The sequence below is a fragment of the Pangasianodon hypophthalmus genome, chromosome 24 (assembly GCF_027358585.1).
Source record: "Pangasianodon hypophthalmus isolate fPanHyp1 chromosome 24, fPanHyp1.pri, whole genome shotgun sequence".
Classification (NCBI taxonomy): domain Eukaryota; kingdom Metazoa; phylum Chordata; class Actinopteri; order Siluriformes; family Pangasiidae; genus Pangasianodon; species Pangasianodon hypophthalmus.
Genome location: NC_069733.1, coordinates 1,593,881 through 1,612,853, shown reverse-complemented (window position 1 = coordinate 1,612,853; position 18,973 = coordinate 1,593,881). Strand labels below are relative to the sequence as shown.

At 37.9% G+C, this 18,973-nt stretch overlaps 1 protein-coding gene across 1 annotated transcript; it reads left to right on the top strand.

Moving 5' to 3' along the window:
* The first annotated feature begins 1,354 nt into the window (after window positions 1–1,354).
* slc6a4b (solute carrier family 6 member 4b) lies at window positions 1,355–17,287 on the top strand. The gene is made up of 13 exons (XM_026939849.3): window positions 1,355–1,712; window positions 4,885–5,019; window positions 5,476–5,695; window positions 6,178–6,316; window positions 6,459–6,593; window positions 7,681–7,784; window positions 8,619–8,746; window positions 9,078–9,190; window positions 9,328–9,459; window positions 10,747–10,846; window positions 11,138–11,238; window positions 13,716–13,883; window positions 14,120–17,287. Exons 1-13 carry the CDS (start codon window positions 1,529–1,531, stop codon window positions 14,198–14,200), a joined length of 1,740 nt encoding a protein of 579 aa, XP_026795650.2. The 5' UTR covers window positions 1,355–1,528; the 3' UTR covers window positions 14,201–17,287.
* The last annotated feature ends 1,686 nt before the right edge of the window (window positions 17,288–18,973 follow it).

Sequence of the window (18,973 nt, the reverse complement as noted above, 5' to 3'; positions counted from 1 at the left end):
ATCCACTTTATGACTCCTTCAGTCTAGCCCATGCTAAAAGCAGCTGATTCAATTTCGGACTCGCATTTTATTAAGTTTAGCTAATGAGGCCCGTTCAGTGCTATTTCAGTACACGCTATGTGGAGAGCACAGGGTGGGAAATTTCTACAACAGACCATGTTGGACACGTTTTTGACCCTGAAAAAGTTGGAAAAACAAGAACTCAATGCCAAAAGTGTCAGCAGGGAGGCCTCCATCGCTCTCTAGTCTAGTCTTTCTTGTTACTAATTCATATGCCAGAAATACACTAAAAATATACTTCAAACAGGAGGGAAGCCTTTCTGTATCCTTGACCCAAAATCAAATCAGTTAATCTGCTGGCTACAATAATAATTCCACATAAATCCTTCAAACATTCGATCACTGGTTCTTGAGAAATCAACAAACGAGAATTTTGGACAGACGGACAACCCAAAATATGCCTCCACCACCTAGTGACGGAGACAGAGAAATAGGAACTGAACATCAGCACGAATTTTGGTGCACATTTTGAACAAACTTCATACATTCGAAAAATTATCTTAATAATACTTAATATGAAATTTAAAAAGCAAAAAGCACACAATCAGTGTTTAAATAATTTCAGCTGGACTTTAGAAGATGTGGGTGTAATTTAATAAATACATTAACAAATGGAAACAGTAAAATGAACATGTATAAAATGGTTAATTCAGTAATAAAGTGCCCCTGATACATCTAGAAAAAATACAAAAAATAATTTAGTTTTAAATATGACTTAAGGTACCCAGTTAGACTCAAGCTTTAAAGGTACACTACATACATCAGGATAAAGGATAACGGTACTAAAAGTACTAAAGGAGTACGCTTGGAGGTACCACTCCAGTGATAAGGAAAGGTAAAGTTTAAACTGTCTAAGCTAATTGAATAATAAAGATCTTAATTTCACATTGTTGATGAATTCCTTCAGCAGTTTTTGTTTGTGTAGGTGTGTTAATCCAGTAGTGTATGTAATTCTGTCACAATTCAACACAATGCTGTCTGTGTTAATTCACCCAAAAGTCTGTCAGGGTGTTAATGCAATGCTGAAAGATTTCATTCAGCACTCAGATAAATCACTCGAGAATGTTAATGCTGCAAACACCCTCATGCAAATCTCCAGTCTTGAGAGCACGAGAAATCCATTAACAGCGCGTGCGCTCGAGTTTTATACGTGCATTTACTTTACTTTAATCTCATCCGGTTGTGGCCTTCCCGCTCGCGCGCGCGTGTGTGTACGTGTGTGTGAGGTGGGTGGGAGAGAGAGAGAGAGAGAGAGAGAGAAGAGAGAAAGTGGTGTGCGTTTTGCGTTTCACTCAACGCGGGTCTTTTTACCTCGCGCGCTCCTACCCCGCAGCATGCCTCTTCCTCTCCGCGCGCGCTGCACCTGAACCTCACCTGTTGTCACTGCTGCACAACTTTTCTCTAACTCCAGGTGCATCTCGGAGTTTTTTTTTTTTTTTTTTACTTTTCTTTTCTGTTCCACAGCAGCATGCACCATCACGAGTTGGCGGCGAGCGCGAACCCCGGTCTGGTTCCGGTTCCGGTGATCCTGCAGACGGAGTCGCGCGACAAATGGGGCAAAAAAGTCGACTTCCTGCTGTCGGTGATCGGCTTTGCTGTGGATCTGGGGAACGTGTGGCGATTTCCTTACATCTGCTACCAAAACGGCGGAGGTAAAGAACTTTTTTTGTTTGCATTATGTCATTTTTCTCGTCACACTGAACAGTTTAATCAAAAGGAGAGGAAAGAAAATTTGTAACATATTTGGTAAAAATTAGTGCATGCCTAATAAATCAGAACAAAACTATTTAAACAGTTAAAATAGTGTTCATAATAAATAAAATGCATATGTAAGTAAAGTAAAAGTATAAATATTATTATTAATTATGAATCAGATAAGTAACACTACTACCAGGCTTCATTTTGTGTTGCTATAACTTTTTTTCTTTTTTATGGTGATATTTTACACGAAAAAAGATGCTGCCTCTGTCCATGGTGCTGAAAGCAGATTATTTGTGGGGAAAAAAAAACCTAGGGAAAAAAACTCTATCTGGATCTGAATTTAGTTTTATATTTTATCAGTTACAATATTATTATCAATCATTAACAGTTACTCTTTCAGTTATTAACCAATTATTCTTCAAAAAATATGTCTTAAAATGAGAAATTAGACTGACATTTTCTAACCAACGAATAGAAACTTACCTATGAAACATGCTATGAATTTTAGAAATGTATATAAAAGTACATCTCCTTAAAATGGTCTTTGAATTAAGTACATTTTCATGGAAAGTAAAATGAAGCGATCATCTGTAATGGGAACGATTTCTATTCATAATGTTAAAAGTAAAGAAAATGAACAAGAAATCTATATTAACATCAGTCAATCAATATACAAGTATGACAAGTAAAGTTCAATATTTTTTTCTGCATTTGGCCATGATTGGTTTATTTGTATTGTAATTAATAGTAATAGTGTAAAAAAAATAATGAAAATCAGATAAACAATATCTGAAAGACTAATTCTTGCAAAATATTGGGTTTTAATTTAAGGAAAAGTAAATTATCTGGAAATACACATGTTCATCCAACCCCCTCCTTTTATTACATAATTATACATATTTGAGAAGAAAAAAATCAATAAATAATAAGATATGACTGGATTATACACTTTTATTTATGGTTTACAGATTTATATTTATATCATCTTTATCATGGTTTACTGGTGCTAGGTAGATCTATAACATCTGTATCAGTGTGTAAACAGACACCAGAGATAACGTCGAGCTCCAAGCTGATAGATCAGCATCTTCCTCACCCTCTGATGAAAGAGAGAGAGAGAGGACATTAGAGAGATGTACCTGGTTGGTATGACGTCATTATTTTCTTCTCGATGGTGGACAGTTGCAACCTCTTAATCCTCAAACAGAGACAGCAATGATGGTCAGCTTCCAAACTCTAAACAAAACATGTGTTCTATAGGACGGAGTTTTAACTACTAGATATTATGGGATGTTCCTAATCTCCAATCTTCTTTGACAGGACCACCAATTTCCATCTCAGTGTCAAAAAGCATTGAATGAATGCTCAAATTAGGACCAGATGAAGCACTGGCCCTAGAGTTAGTGCCTTCCTTAGATAACCTCCAGCCAGCCTCAGTGGCAGTTTCTGCCGACATCTACTTTAATTTCGTGTGGCAGATTTGATGCTCCAGGTCCAGGGGTTCTGCTAGCACTTTCTTTGTGATGACTCTCAGTCCGCCCCGAAACACCATCCAGAAGTGGACCAGAGAATCGGGACACCCTGTCAAGTAGACACTATTGTCATCCAGATAGGCTGGAGCATAGCATTGGTAAAGCCCCGTATAATATGTGATAGCTACGTGGTTATGGCATTGGGGCACTAATTGGAGTGCCATAAGTTCAAATCCCAGCATTGCCAAGTTGCTGCTGTTACGCCCCCTTAATCCCTGCTCACTGGATACTGCCTCACTTGTAAGTCACCTTAAATAAATACATGAGTAAAATTAAAGAATGCCATTGTATGTACTAAAGGTTGTCTTGGGGCAGGTTTCTTGCATTCTCAAATCTAAGGTGGAAAGATATATAAACAGTAATATTAGCCTGTCACAAAATCACCTGTCTTTTGTCCGCTCTTGTCCAAATCTGCCACTTCTGAAGTGCCTCCAGAGGTTATTGCAGAACCTCATCAATTTGTTTGGCTTGCTTGACCATTTTCTGTACTTTCTCCTCAATTGCTTTTCGGCAGGACTTGGGAATTTGGTAGGACCACACACGTATCATGAAGCCTGGAAGGTTGCAGATGTCAAGTGGTTTGATTTGAGGCTGTGGAAAACACATCCCATAACTGATCTACCAATATAGACAGTTCCCGGTGCTGGCAGGTGAAGAGCTTGGGGCCCAGTGCCACCTGCAACTTAGCCACAGCTGACAAAGCTGGCACAGGCTCAGTCCAATGCTTTAGCAGACTGATGTAGTAAACTTGATGGTGCATGAGCCCTTACAGCTTGCACTAGGAGTCTCTTGCGTGTACTCTGCCGCTGTGAGACTTGTCTTTTCTATGTCACTGCATGTTAAATTACTATGCAAATGAGGGATAGCTGCAGATTTCAAATCATTTATTCACCATGTAGTAACCCTCTGGACCTTTGGCCAAAAGAGCTTGAAAAGGAAAGAAACCCACATAGGCCTTGGGGACTTTACAGACCTCAATCAGAACAATGGGCACTGGAGATCCCATTTGCACATGTCCTCAGCCACCACCTTCCAAACCAGGCAATTAAAGATCTGATTAAAATATTCCACCAATCCATCCAATTTGAGGTGGTAGATTGAGGTATAGAGCTGCACCATTTAATACCATTTGGCTGTATGTCCACTGAAATGGCACAAGCCTACTGTGTCGATCATTACCAAGATGTATTCATTGTCCTGGGTTGAATACAGCAGCAGGTCTACCAGATACTTGAAGGGTATATTGGACATACTACAAGGGCTGCTGATCAGTCCCAGATCAGCATGATGCTCACTTACTCCATGAGGCTGCTCAGGAGATGTGCTCATGATCACAAGAAGCTTGTTAAGACCTCCTTGACAACCAAGACCCTGTTAATAATATGGCTGGCTTGAGCAAGTGCTTGAACAAGAGTCCCCTCCCCCACGACTATGCATGTTATATGCATGACTATGCAATAACAGACCATATCATAAGTCCAGTGTGGCTTTGCACATAAAAGCACATTATGAAGTAATAAATGTGTGGTTTAGGAATGGTCCACCTGATATAGAGTACTTCCTGACAGTAATCCACTTTTGTCTTTTTTAGGAGCCTTCCTCATCCCCTACACCCTCATGGCTATATTTGGGGGTGTACCACTCTTCTACATGGAGCTGGCTCTGGGTCAGTTCCACCGCACAGGTGCCATCTCCATATGGAAACACATTTGCCCAATATTCAAAGGTAATAAACACTTCCAACTTTAAAGTACAACAAGCCTTATTCCAAGGACAAAATGTGATGAGTATAGTGATCAGTAGAGGTGGAAGAGTATGATAAAGTGGTGGTATGATAACTGTACTACCAATATAGGGAATCATTATATTTGATGACAGTATTTTAGATCTTTTTGAAGCAACGTGCTCCACCAGAATGCTGGTATATAACTATGTTAGCAATGTAACTATTTAAGAGTTTTGTATCATAGTATATTGTCACATAACTAGTGGATAAAGCACAAAATTTGTTATGAGAGCCAGTGAGTGAGAACATAATTTGATGATTTTTATGCTGTGCTATCAGTCAAAAGTATATAAACAGTAATATTAGCCTGTCACAAATCATTGAGATAAGCAAATACACACACAGTCCAGCTAAAGCCAGACTGGCAGACCAAGTCCGTTCCTTTGGTTTTCTCAGGCATCGGTTTCGCCATCTGCATCATCGCGCTGTACGTCTCGTTCTACTACAACACCATCATTGCGTGGGCGCTGTTCTACTTCTACTCATCGTTCAGCAGCACTCTGCCATGGACGAACTGCGACAATGCATGGAACACGGAAAACTGCACCAACTACTTTGGCAAGGACAATGTGACGTGGACTAACTACTCACGTTCACCAGCCGAGGAGTTTTACACGTAAGTGCATGTAAGTGGCAAAGAATGAGAAGATACGCAAGAGAGGAGGTGAAGGTGCTTTTTATCGTAAATTCTTCCAAAACTTTACACCATCAATCAGTGAACAGATTCTGATTCAGCTGAATTTTTGTTTCTGTTCCTTATTAATCAGTCATGAAAATAGTGAACACTGAAGAGGAGAAATCAATAAGAAAAGTTGATGTGATGAAGCTGAGTTGCTGTTACCACCCTGAAGTTGATTATTTTTCTATAACAGCATACCCTGAAGTGTTTTGTTCCTGTAATAACACAATTAATAAAAAATTCTATTTATTAAAGAATGTCACGCCATACTTTTTATCCATTTATAGTTACATTTGATGTGGTGAAACAAGTCAGTACCTATTCTCACTTCCAGTATAGCAGCTATAAACAGAGAGATATAATGGAGGAGTGAATGAAGGTGTAGATGTTGGGAGTGAGTGCTGATTCTGTGTGAGCAGGAGGAACGTGTTGGAGCTGCACGAGTCAGAGGGTTTGGAGAACGTGGGTGTGATCCGCTGGCAGCTGATGCTGTGTCTGTTCCTGATCTTCACCATCGTCTACTTCAGCCTATGGAAAGGAGTCAAAACATCGGGCAAGGTACACACACACACACACACACACACACACACACACACACATCAGACACTTACATCTGAGCCATACTGTGAAGGAGTTTTAAATTATAACTACACTATCACTGTGACATAAAAATCTCTCACTCTCTCTCTCTCTCTCTCAGGTGGTTTGGGTCACAGCCACTCTTCCCTACGTGGTGTTACTGATTTTGTTAATTCGAGGTGCAACGTTACCTGGAGCGTGGAGGGGCGTTGTCTTCTACCTGCAGCCCAAATGGGAGAAACTTAAGGATACAACTGTGAGTCTCTCTCTCTGTCTCTCTCTCTCTCTCTCACACACACACCTCGGCCACTGAGAATAACACCACAAAATCAGTTTTATATAATTTAAAGACCGTGACCAATTAGGAACAGTATAAAACCTTCACCGTTGTACTCAGGTGAAGTGTTTATTTGATGAATTTACAGATAATATCACACTCCGATTTTAAAGACTGCTGTTTGTTTTCTGCTGCGAGAAATGCAGATGAGGTGCGTGAATAAAGCGCACTGCTAATCAGATGCATAATTGGTTCACATTTGTTTTCCTTTAGAAAGGCTCTCGTACACCCTGACTCATCTCTCTCTCTCTCTCTCTCTCTCTCACACACACACACACACACACACACTATTGTCAGATGATGCACTGTCACTTTTTTCCATATGATTTTTGCCTTCATATATGTAAACACTATTTGTTTTTTAAAAAAAGCAAGATTAGTTAAGAATGAATTAATCAATTTGCTTCATCACACCACCCCATCAGTGATTATTTTCACTGATATAACAGCACAACATAGAGTGTTTTATTCCTTATGTGAGCTGTATATGTGGCGATGATGGATGGAGCGTTAATGAACCCATAAGGCACTCCGTGCTATTCATAGTGACTCTAATGGTTACAAAAGCTATTGTACAAATTAATCATTTTGAATTCTGATTAATTATATACTTTTTTTTAGATCTGATATAGTAAATATGGTTGTTTCCCCACCACAGTAGATTTCCTAATGCATTCATGTAAATGTGTATACGTCTCTGAGTGGAGGCTGATTGCACAGTTCCCACTTCAGTGTGAGCGAAAAACTGCAACACCTTCGTAGTCATGGTTTTAGGACCTCTAGGCTGCTCAACCTCAACCTCCATCACTCTCTTTACTTGTAATCCTACAAGATGTGGGTACAGGGTGGGTAGAATGATGTTCCCCAACAGCTCAAACAGCTATAAACAGCTCACAATTTAGAATTCAGAAAACAAAAGAACAAAGTAACGATGATATATCCCAGTGAATACTCTCAGGTGTATAAATACCAAGAGCATTTAACCATTTTTGTGTGTGTGGTGCAGGTTTGGGTGGACGCAGCAGCTCAGATCTTCTTCTCCCTCGGCCCGGGGTTTGGCGTTCTGCTTGCTCTATCCAGCTACAACCCGTTCAACAACAACTGCTACAGGTATGAAGAACTTCCTCACTCTTTCCCCTGACTTCTATTTGCAAATCGGAAACAAAAAGTTGTCATTAGTTGGTGTCCTATTCTCTCCATCTTGTTCATTTCCTGGAAATTTTCTGTGCACACACACACACACACACACACACACACACACACACCATCAGTAGGATCCCAAGCATGCAAAGTGGTCCTGGGGCTTCATTTCAGTCCTCTTTATTGATCCGCATTGCGATAAAGATAAAATATATTAGGCATTTAAAATAAATTCCTATAAAATGTATGGAAATGGCCAGGGTCGATGGGACAACCTTTGCTAATTAATGAACAGAACATGAAGGTTCCAAAGTGAAATGAGTTGAAAGTGGTGAGCTGGAGATAGTGGATCGAATTGAAAAGCTCTGTAAGTGTGTGTGTCTGTGTGTGTGTGTGTGTGTATGTGTGTGTGTGTGTTTATCGGGTCTGGCTTCAACTGGTGCTGAGCGAGAAGGAGGAAGACGAGGAGGAGGAGGAGGAGGAGGAGGAGATGCATCTTGATCCTTGGCATCTCGGACAAATGAGACATTGTTTCTAATTAAAGCTGATTAACTTAGCAGCGACGTATAGAATATATACAGCGCTGTACAGCGTAGTCTTTATCTTATACTGGTATATTTTTAATGATGTTATGGTTTACCACCACGCCACTGCCCAGTAAATCTACCCTTCTCATGTTACTCTAAAGCAGCATCCGTTTCTCGGTGTAGGGACATGACTGCACCGAAACTTTTTACTCCAATAATACAATGAATGTTAGAATTAGTGCTCTACATCATCTTCCATCTCTTTCTCTTTTGGCAGAGACGCCATTGTGACGAGTTTGGTAAACTGCCTGACCAGCTTCATGTCTGGTTTTGTGATTTTTACCGTTCTGGGCTACATGGCTGAGCAGAGACATGTTAACGTGGAAGATGTAGCCAGAAACAAGGGTAAGAACACACTAAGCTTTGGCTATAAGTCAGGCATCATAAGGAAAATGTCACCTAAAGTTCCTTAATTTGGTCAGTTTTCAAGGAACTCCCTTTTCAGCTTAAAATTCTACACAAAGAGAACAACAAATATACGATAAATGTTACCAATTATCATGATATTAAATTATTTTTACTTTCTAATCCTCTCTAGAACACACAGGGTATGCTGAATTATTAGCACATTGTACCATATAGTAAAATATTAAGAAGGAAAAAACAGATATGTATTATATAAATCATAGAATTAACTCTATTGTAAGTTAACTGGATTTTTTTTGACCCATTATAGGCCCAAGTCTTCTGTTCATCACTTACCCAGAAGCCATTGCCAACATGATGGGCTCCACGTTTTTCGCCATCATCTTCTTTGCGATGATGATCACACTGGGATTGGACAGCACGGTGTGTCGACACACACACACACACACACACACACACACACACATATATATATATATATATATATATATATATATATATATATATATATATATATATATTAATAATTTTGTATATGTAAACTGTGTGTGTGTGTCCAGTTTGGAGGGCTGGAAGCCATCATCACTGCCATCATGGATGAGTACCCAGACTTTCTGTCCCACAGGAGAGAGGTATTCGTGCTGGGCCTCGTGGCTGTGTGCTTTTTGGGCTCTCTGAGCACTCTTACTAAAGTAAGTTCCTAACAGCGCTTTCACCGTTAGTTTCACCCTAATAGTCAATTTGTCAAGTCCAAATCAGAGTGAAATCGATACTTTTGGTTCGTTTGCGCTTTGTTTTAGTTCGGTGTTACATTACACATAATTAAACAAACTAAATAACTGACTAAATGCTGCATATGTGAAAGCACGTTGCCCGGTTTTAGGGGATTCCGACATTTTCTTTGTCTTGTGAGGCGACATCAATGCTCAGGACCTCAGACAGCTTTCTTAGGGTGCTTTCACAAACGCAGTGCTGAGTCTGTTTGATTTGAACCCTGGTGGGTTTTTCCCCAGTGATTTGACTCTGACTTGACTCACCTGCAGGAAGTGAATAAAACATGCAGTGTATGTTCTGCAGATTTGGATTGATGAAAAAAAAAACCAAACAAAAAAAAACAGGATGTGACACACAATTTTTTTTTTTTTAATTCATTATTTATTTAATTATCCAATCATTCATTTAGTGCCAGCTCCATGTTCTCCGTGCTCGGGTGATTTTTTGTGATTTCTACACACACTTGGTACATTTGTTTCTCTCACATATATCTGAGCAATGAATGAAAGTTTTACAAAGAGTTTTGCTATGTGGTTGGGTTTAATTATGTGGAGTGTGAAATCAAACCAAACCAAATAGCAAACGAATCAAAAGAATCAATTTGACTCTGATTCAGATTCAACAAGCGGACTCGTGGATGTGAACTCGCATCTTAACACACTTGCTAGTGTTTTTCCACACACTCTGAAATAAAGACTTTATGTAGAGAAACAGAGCTCTGTGTCTGAGACTTAAACACACATTCATTTCACAGGTCAGAAAAATGTGACGCAGCAAAGATCTGCTCCGGGAATTGAGAAAAGATGTTGAGTTATAATGGCGTGCACGAGATTGTTGTCTTATTCATTACATTGATTCATTACATTTATTTATTTGGTAGATGTTCCATTTTGAGCAGTGGAGTGTTATGGGTGGCACTTTCTCAGTATTTTTTTTTTTTACTTCATAACCATCTGGTCACGAGCGCAGGCTCTACACTGCTGCCAAAGTGACTGAACCTGAGGGCATTTTCTTTATTAAGGTCAATCCAGGATGGTTTAAAAATGTCTAGTCAAGATGAATGGTCTACTGTTATCATCTTCAAGAAGTTTCTCCACACATGAGGAACTGAGTGAACTGAACTTCCATGAATAAATGAAAATTTTTAAAAAAGTTCACTTGAAGTGATTTCCAACTTCAACACTGTTGTTGTTTTTTTGTTACAGGGTGGTGCGTATGTCGTTAAACTACTGGAAGAGTTTGGAGTCGGATCCTCCATAATAGCCATCGTGTTTTTGGAAGCCACTGCAGTCTCCTGGTTTTATGGTAAGAAAACATCTCGCTGTGAAAACATGATAAAGTGTGAGTTCAACACAGATGAAAAGCACCCAGGAGTTAACCATCTTGCAGCAAAATATTGTCTTTTAATATTTTTTGTAATATTATTATCTACTGTATAATGTTAATGGTATAACCATATTATATAATTATATTATCTCATTATGTAATTGTATCACGATTCAGGGTCAGATTTTGGTTTTCATATCTTTATTATGACCTAGAATTTGTAAAAATGTGCAATATTTTTCAATGAGCTCATTTCTCATTTCCTCTCAGGCATCAACAGATTCAGCAACGACGTCAAAGCCATGTTGGGATACACACCCGGAATCTTCTGGAGGTTTTGTTGGGTAGCCATCAGCCCGACTTTTCTAGCGGTGAATAAAAACACACATTTTATTTCATGACGTATGAATTTTGTATTTTCTCATCTTTATAAGTTTACAAATTTTACTGATTTTAATTATTTGTATGTTGTACTTTCTATACTACACTAATTATTCATTACAAAACATATATATATATTTTATATATATATAAAAATTTATACATATACTGATCATCTGTAACAGTATAACATAATGATAATGATGTAATTAGTTATTTTTTCTATCATGGTATGACATGCAGAAATCCATCACCGGTCAATGGGATTTTTCTGACACCTTTAAAGTAAAAACGAGACAGTAGCGAGTCTTACGGCTACAGAAGGTCAAGCGTTTCCGGCTTATTATTTTCTCATTTAGAAATGTAGAAGTTGTTTCCTTCCCTCTGGCCCTTAAAGACACTTTAATCCCATTTTTGACCGCCGCCTCACTTTTGAAAACTTCTGCATCCCAAATGTCAATCCCATTCACCTCGCTAACACAATCACGCATGCGAGAGCTGACATTCACCCCTGCACATTCTCCTACTGATTCCTTTTTTATTTGTCCCCGAGCGTGATAAACGACCGTCTCCATCTCTGCCTCAGGTGCTTAGGGATTATTTGAAGCGTCGGACATTTGTCACTGTTGTCACACACTAAAAAAATGTGCCATTTTTTTTTGCTTAGAAACGTTTTGATTTAGCAATGCAGAGGTAATGTTTTGGGGCAGTTTTTCTTAGACGAAATATTTGGGTTTTATTTGAATATCTGATATTTGAATAACTGATTAAGGCCTAAGAATACAAGGACGGATGGATGGATTAGCATTTATAGCTTTACTATAAATGTTTAAGTTTTGAGTTGCTCTGTTTATGTCCAAGTCTCACTTTTAGGTCTAGAATTGGACCTAAAAACTTCTTCTTCTTCTGATTCCCATAGTGAAGATCCTTTCAGTGCGCACAGATAGAGATATTTGGAGCACTAAACAGATACAGATAGTGTTGTTGTATTACAACTATATATATTCTTTTTAAGTATATAAAAATATACGTTCCAACCGCGAACACCAAATCATCTGTATTTCTATCGAATGAGAAATGTGCCACTACAATCTGAATTTTATTTGAATTTGTAAGTGGTGTTTTGAAGTTTGTAGCTTTGAATGACATCAAACTGAAATTGTAGTCCATGAATTTGTGTGCAAAGGTTCAAATTCACTCTTAGAATAATGTGTACGTTCAAATTATATTTTTTCTCTTACCAGTTCAGTTCTTCAAATTAAAATTTTCAAAACCCAAAAACGCTGCTTACTGGCTGAAATGGTAGCAATCAAATCTGTGCCTGTTTGCTTTAACCCAGCAAAAAAAAAAAAGAGAGTCCCCAGATGTAGTGTTTTGAAAATTTGAATCTGAATTTGAAATTGGATTAATGCATTAAAAACTGAATTTGACTTTTCTATACCTCAATATAAAATTGTATTTAAAACATGGAACTTCAGTTTGATGTAATTCAACTAAGCAACAAATTTACTAATTAAAATAAAGGCATAAAATTTTGATTTGTACGTTTTAAATTCAGATTGTAGTGGCACATTTCTCGTTCCACAGAATTCAAACTAAGGGAAAATAAGTGGGAGTCGGAGCACACTGGGGAAAACAATGATTCTGTGGTTCAGTAAATATGACAAACCTTTGATTTCTACACAAAAAATTAATTAGAATTACGAACTGCTTTAAGTTCTATACTAAATTAATTCATGTAAATATGCGGCTAAAACCCAAAGTGTGTATTTTACTCACTTTTCTAGGTTAAATTGAATTAAACTGGGTTAAATTTAATTAATGAAGTAATGAACTGAACTGATTGAATATTCAAGTGGGGGGAGTGGCTTTTGAACTCAATTTGCATATGCATAACTTTAAACAAATTTCATTTTGAGTCTTATGGATGAGTTATTTTCAATATTTCTTGTTTTGTGAAAGGCTATTCTTTTATGAAATGTTTTGAAAGGTCAAAGTTTCCATAAAGTTTTCCTACTTCACCCTCTTTGTGTTTAAGTTAAATTTACTTATAGAAAAAGAAAACTTACATTTCTTTAGGAGAATAATCCTTTGTGCCTAAACTGTATTTAAAATATGTTTGGTTAAATTTACTACGATGTGGAAATTTTATGTGGAAATTGTTACCATGCATTTCTTGAGTAAATCTCACTCCAGTATTTGTTTCATTGTGGGATTCAGAAGTCATTATAGTTTTTATTTCATTAGTACTTAAAAAAAAGTACTTTTACATTTCTGAACAAGATTCTAGCAATGGTGATTCACCAGGAAAAGTGTGTTCTTATTGAGCGAAAGCAGAAAGGATACAATATCAGGCATCCATTTGTAACAGAAATGTAATATTCAGATATGATTTCTAAAAAAAAAGGATTTATGTCAGTGTGTATTAGCATCATTTTTGACCTACTGAGTGTGTTTTCTTGTTCAGTACATCATCATCAGCTCTCTGCTGAATCCGGCCCCGCTGATGATGTTCGATTACAAGTTCCCCGACTGGAGCATCACGGTGGGTTACATCATTGGATTCTCGTCTTTCATCTGGATCCCCGTCTACATGGTGTATAAGCTGGTGTGGACGCCCGGCTCGCTCAAACAGGTGAATACGGGAAAAAAAACAGCATGGACTTGGGATTGAAAAAAGCTTTTGAAGCCTTACATTACAATCAGCTTCATATGATTACACCACAGTCCTGGATTCTGATTGGCCAAAAGGTGTTGATTCCATCACAGCTTGTTCTGATCCACTATTTTGCGATTGATTATCTTCATAACAGTGTTTTATTCCTTTATTCCTCTGACCTCTTCCTCCTTGTTGTTTTTCTCTGGTTTCAGCGTCTGGCTGTTTGCCTGCGGCCCGAACGAACTCTGCCTGACATCCACACAGACACGCTGGGTTTGACTCCGGTACCTTAAAACGGCCCGAAACACACACCAGACACCAAACAGAGTCAAAACACACACACTCACTGGGACAAACACACATACACTGACACACTCACACACACACATGATTAAAGAAGCAATAAGTAGCATCTTTTGGTCCACTTTCCAGGTGCAATACTCGCCATGCTGCTCACACTCAGACACGACAATTACGACATTACAGTATCGTTCAATTTAAAATTCTGTTTTTTCCTCTAGATTATAATACATTACACCACTATTCAGCAGATTTCTTGATTACAGTTAGATATGCGATGATATTAACTGCCTAATTCATCAGGGTATGTAATTATCACAATATTGTTTTTTTTTAGAAATAGAAAGGCAGCAAACTAAATTTTCAGATTGGCCTCTTTGAAAAGAAAAAAAGGATATTTCTGATGCTACTTTCAAATCTGTCCAAATTTAAAGGTTGCGGGATAAACAGCAATGCTTTTGAATTCTGGATTCTGATTGGTCAGAAGGAGAAGGTGTTGATTCATTTTCTATCAATATAATTTCTATAGTAACAGTACGGCGGACACTTCACATAATCTAAGACTGGTAATAAACTGATTTTTAAAACCCCTAATGAAAAACACAAAATGTGTAATTGTGGGTATGGTGATTTTTTTTTTTTTTTTAAGGAGATTTAACATTTATGGAAGGAGTCTCCAGTGTCAGAGCTGGAACTTTATGTTTTCCAACATCTTCAGGACAGAGCAGTTTACGCTTTGTAGTTTCTTGGTAACATGATGTACCAAGCTAACTTCTTTCTCTTATTAACCTCAAGAGAGAGAGAGAGAGAAAAAAGAAAAGAGGCTGGCGAGGGAACGACTGTTTATAGCTGCTATAACATAAGTATTTGTATTTTAGTTTCAGTTTTATTAGTCACAGTAGAATTTCTCTTCTATTTCTCATTACAGCCAGAAAAATACACTTTTTTGACTGAATGCTTATCAGAGCAACGTTCGTTAAGGCTGTTTTTTTTTTTTTTACATGAAATGAAAAAATGCTACTTATTGCTCCTTCAGCTTTATAATTTAAGAAGCCAAATCAGCTCACAACTAAAATTGGTGCAATATTTTCAAATGCAGAAAGTGAACGAATAGAACCTGTAAAATATGATCTATAAGAAAATGACGCCGGTTCATTGATTACTGGTTGATGTTTCGTACTCTTTGTTGAATATTTACTCATTTTTATCCATTGTCGAGGTAGGAAGTGACATCACAAATGGAAAAACAATCATGCAAATGATGTGATGTTTACCTCACGGTGAAAAGAGAAATCACAGTCACTTTTCCAGATGTGCGTTGTGGAGAGTTCCTGGTATGTGCTGCCTTAACGCTGCCTGAACATCTGTATCGCTATTCAACGTCAAAACTTTGTATCATATTGTATCGGTTGTGTGCCTCCAGGAAACTTTAAAAAAAAAAAGACTTGATGAAGACTGTTTCAAATCCATATGATTTCTCTGCATTACAATAATGTTTTTAACACAGCCTCGTTGACTTCCCATCAACACTTACTGTATATGTTCATTACATTCATTCATCTTCACTAGCCCCTTTATCCTGAGCTCCTTAATCTCAAAAAAAAGGTTTGTGGGCGTGTACCAGCTGCCACTGTTGTCGCTTGTGGGTGTGGCATGTCCAGCAAAGCAAGCTAACTGTACTAGCTACGTACACTAACCAGAGGCACCAATGATCTCTGCTACTTCCTTCCAATCTTTGTGTTTCTTCATAATGTCTCTATACAGATTTAATGAGAGGTGATATATGGCAGGATAAGAGGACGTTTTCCTTCCATTTTTGTGTCGGACATCGGACCACAAGCGCCATAGGATTGGTCCGTGGGAATCATTCGAGCCAATCGTATGGATTTGTCACTTTAGCGTGTCGTAACTAATATGCAGAAACAACTAAGTTCATTAGAAAACACTACAATATTTACACACACTATTTTTTCGCTAACTAGCTGTTTGCTGGTGTAACATGATGGTTATTTTTTCAAAAGGCGTGGCCAGAAATTAATATACACAATTGATATACAGTGTAGCTACAATAGCGAGATAATATTTCATGGCCACAAACGAAGTATTTCATGAATTATTATATTGTGGAGAATTGATTCTTAATACTCAATAGTTAATTATTTGGCGGGAAATGGGCGAAAAGGTCTATCAAGTTGAGAATTCTCTTATTTCATTCATCTAGGTCCCACAAACAATACGCTTGCTGTGTCGCATGCTACGTAACAATGTCTGTGACAGGAACATTTCATATTCATCACCCAATATGACAGCGTAGAGACAGTATGCGAGCTTGAAATCTCACAAATCTTGGCTCACAGACGTCCCCGCCGCATTAAATACACTGAGCTCTTAATGGCATATCCATATCACTATGGCAGTGACTCTGCTGTGTCTTTATGCATCATTCCAAGATTAAAGTGTAATATTATCAGTCATCTCTGTACTTAGGTTTCTGTGGCCACAGTGGTTTAATGTCTCACTCATTTTAAAATAGAACAGTTGCAATGAGTTATGCCACCAGATAGATCTCGAGAAAGTCGTAGCCTCAGTATATTAATTGTTGGCTACTCATGGAGTAGTCAGCTACATACAACCCAAACCTGAAACGTTTTAATTTTAATAATTTATACTACACTTACAAGTAGTTACAGCTTGACCTGTTGTTTCGTTCCTGTTATGAAGATCAGACACAATAAATGCCTTCTGTGTAAATTTTGCTTCACAATCTGTGATCCTCCAAAAGCTCATCTAACAACCTGGTGTCAGGATTCAACCCTGAGAAATTACTGTGAAGTCAACGAGGATGTGTTAAAATTTGGAATGCAGCATTTATCCTATAGCCAAGTTTTACAACGTGTAATTCTCTTTGGGTTTTTTTTTCAGAAAAAAAAAGACCAAATTTGATTTCTGATTGCTGTGAGTGTTACATTGGGGTGAGAAGCGCGTTCTTCGTGTTCATGTGTACGGTATTGTAAATTGTGACAGAGAGTCTTGCTTGTGTAAATGTCTGAAGTAACAATAAAGGTCTACGATGAAACTAATTGGATATTCAATCATATGATTGTGTTGTGAAAGTGGTATTTTTGTTATGTAACACAATATGTGAGGAAATAAGAGAGCAGCTCCTGTTTTCCTGTTTTCCAAGGAGGCCCGCTCTGTTTATGCCAGTTTTTAATTACCACGTTGATTTGCATTGCGAAACACATGCACGATCAGAGGACGCCATTGTGGCAAGCGTTTAAATGAGATGCTTTATTAAAGACCACACTAAATCGAATCAGTGCAGCTCTGAAACGGAGGTATGAGGGTCTAGGAATATGAAAGAGAAGATGCTAATTCCACATTCAAGCACTTTGCAAATGGATCAAAGGCCTCAGTGGCGTTGGTGGGTCTCAGAGCGGGGAGAAAACAAAAGAGTGAGAGAGCTCAATGCACTTCCTATTAATGAGCACAATGAATAGGTGGGTGAAGCGCAAAAGCAGCCATGGAGTAGATGGTTCTCAAACTTTCTGTAGCCAGAGACCACTTTAACTGTAAAAAAAAAAAAAAATCCACAGACCCCTCAGAGTGCAGATATATTTTATGAGAATAATTAAACTATTCAAATATCAGATTTATTCATTTATTTGTGTACAATACTATTTTGTCTATGCATTAGTCTTGAATTTTCCATTTGCTGAACACATTTCTATGAAAATTGTCATGAGATTGATGGGTTGTGATTTTTCCACAACAAAAACATTCACAGACCACACTTTGAGCACCATTTTTAGTAGAGCACAGTGTAGCAAACTGCTTCATGGATTTATTAGGACACCTAAACAGTGCTAACATTTTGGGGAGAAAAGCAATAAGGTCAATAAGCTCAGAATGTGAGAACGTGAACTGTCTGCTCAGGTCAGAGGAGTTTCCTAAAGCTCCTTTTATGTCACGCATTAACAACTACCTTCACGATATAAAGCCAGACACGCAGTAATTTGACTAACTTTCATTTCCTTTGTAGGTTAATTTCATTTCATCATGCTACACGATAGCATTTAAAGAACAACGAGAGTACTACTTGGACAGGATAAGATTTCCAGACATGTGTCTGTTAAGTAATGCTGGTGGAGGACGTCTGTAGTATTTATGATCGATTCACACAGGATAAACGATCTCTTATATAAATCACTGGGATGGGTGTGTCTGTCTTCATGCATGGTCTTCATGTAACACTAAAAACTCCACATGTACTCCACATGCCCTTTTAACCCTCATTTATGTTATTGTTCTGTATTTTAAACTCAGCTTGGTTTTGATTGGGTTCAGTAAGAGACGATAGAAAAGAGCACGCGCTTTCCAATAGCAATCTAATGAAATCTTTAAGAACATCAATTTGGACAGGATATACATATATTACCTAGCATTATTTATACTAGCCATTTGTTAGAAGGTAAAATACAATGTAATCTTTCCAGACATGCGCATAGTCATTCTGTAAAAATGATGGATGTAGATGGATGTAGATGGCATTAAAATCCCAGATATAATCTGGTAATAAGTACATTACCCCAGCTCCCCATGTCAAACCAATCCAGTCTGAATAGAGCTCTATTCCCAATAGTTTATAATAGTTTGCCAAAGAAACAGGACACTGGGAATCAACGTCATGTTACACTGCATTGTGCCATATTGTTTGCATAACCTATTTGTTTCCATCCAATGTGCAGGTCAATTAAATCGTGTCT

What these genes read in the sequence shown, in the direction of transcription:
- slc6a4b (XM_026939849.3), top strand. Translation starts at nt 1,529, where the DNA reads ATGCACCATCACGAGTTGGCGGCGAGCGCGAACCCCGGTCTGGTTCCG. An exon ending in CTGCTACCAAAACGGCGGAG is followed by an intron (nt 1,713 to 4,884) that starts GTAAAGAACTTT and finishes TGTCTTTTTTAG; the next exon opens with GAGCCTTCCTCATCCCCTAC. An exon ending in TGCAGTCTCCTGGTTTTATG is followed by an intron (nt 10,847 to 11,137) that starts GTAAGAAAACAT and finishes ATTTCCTCTCAG; the next exon opens with GCATCAACAGATTCAGCAAC.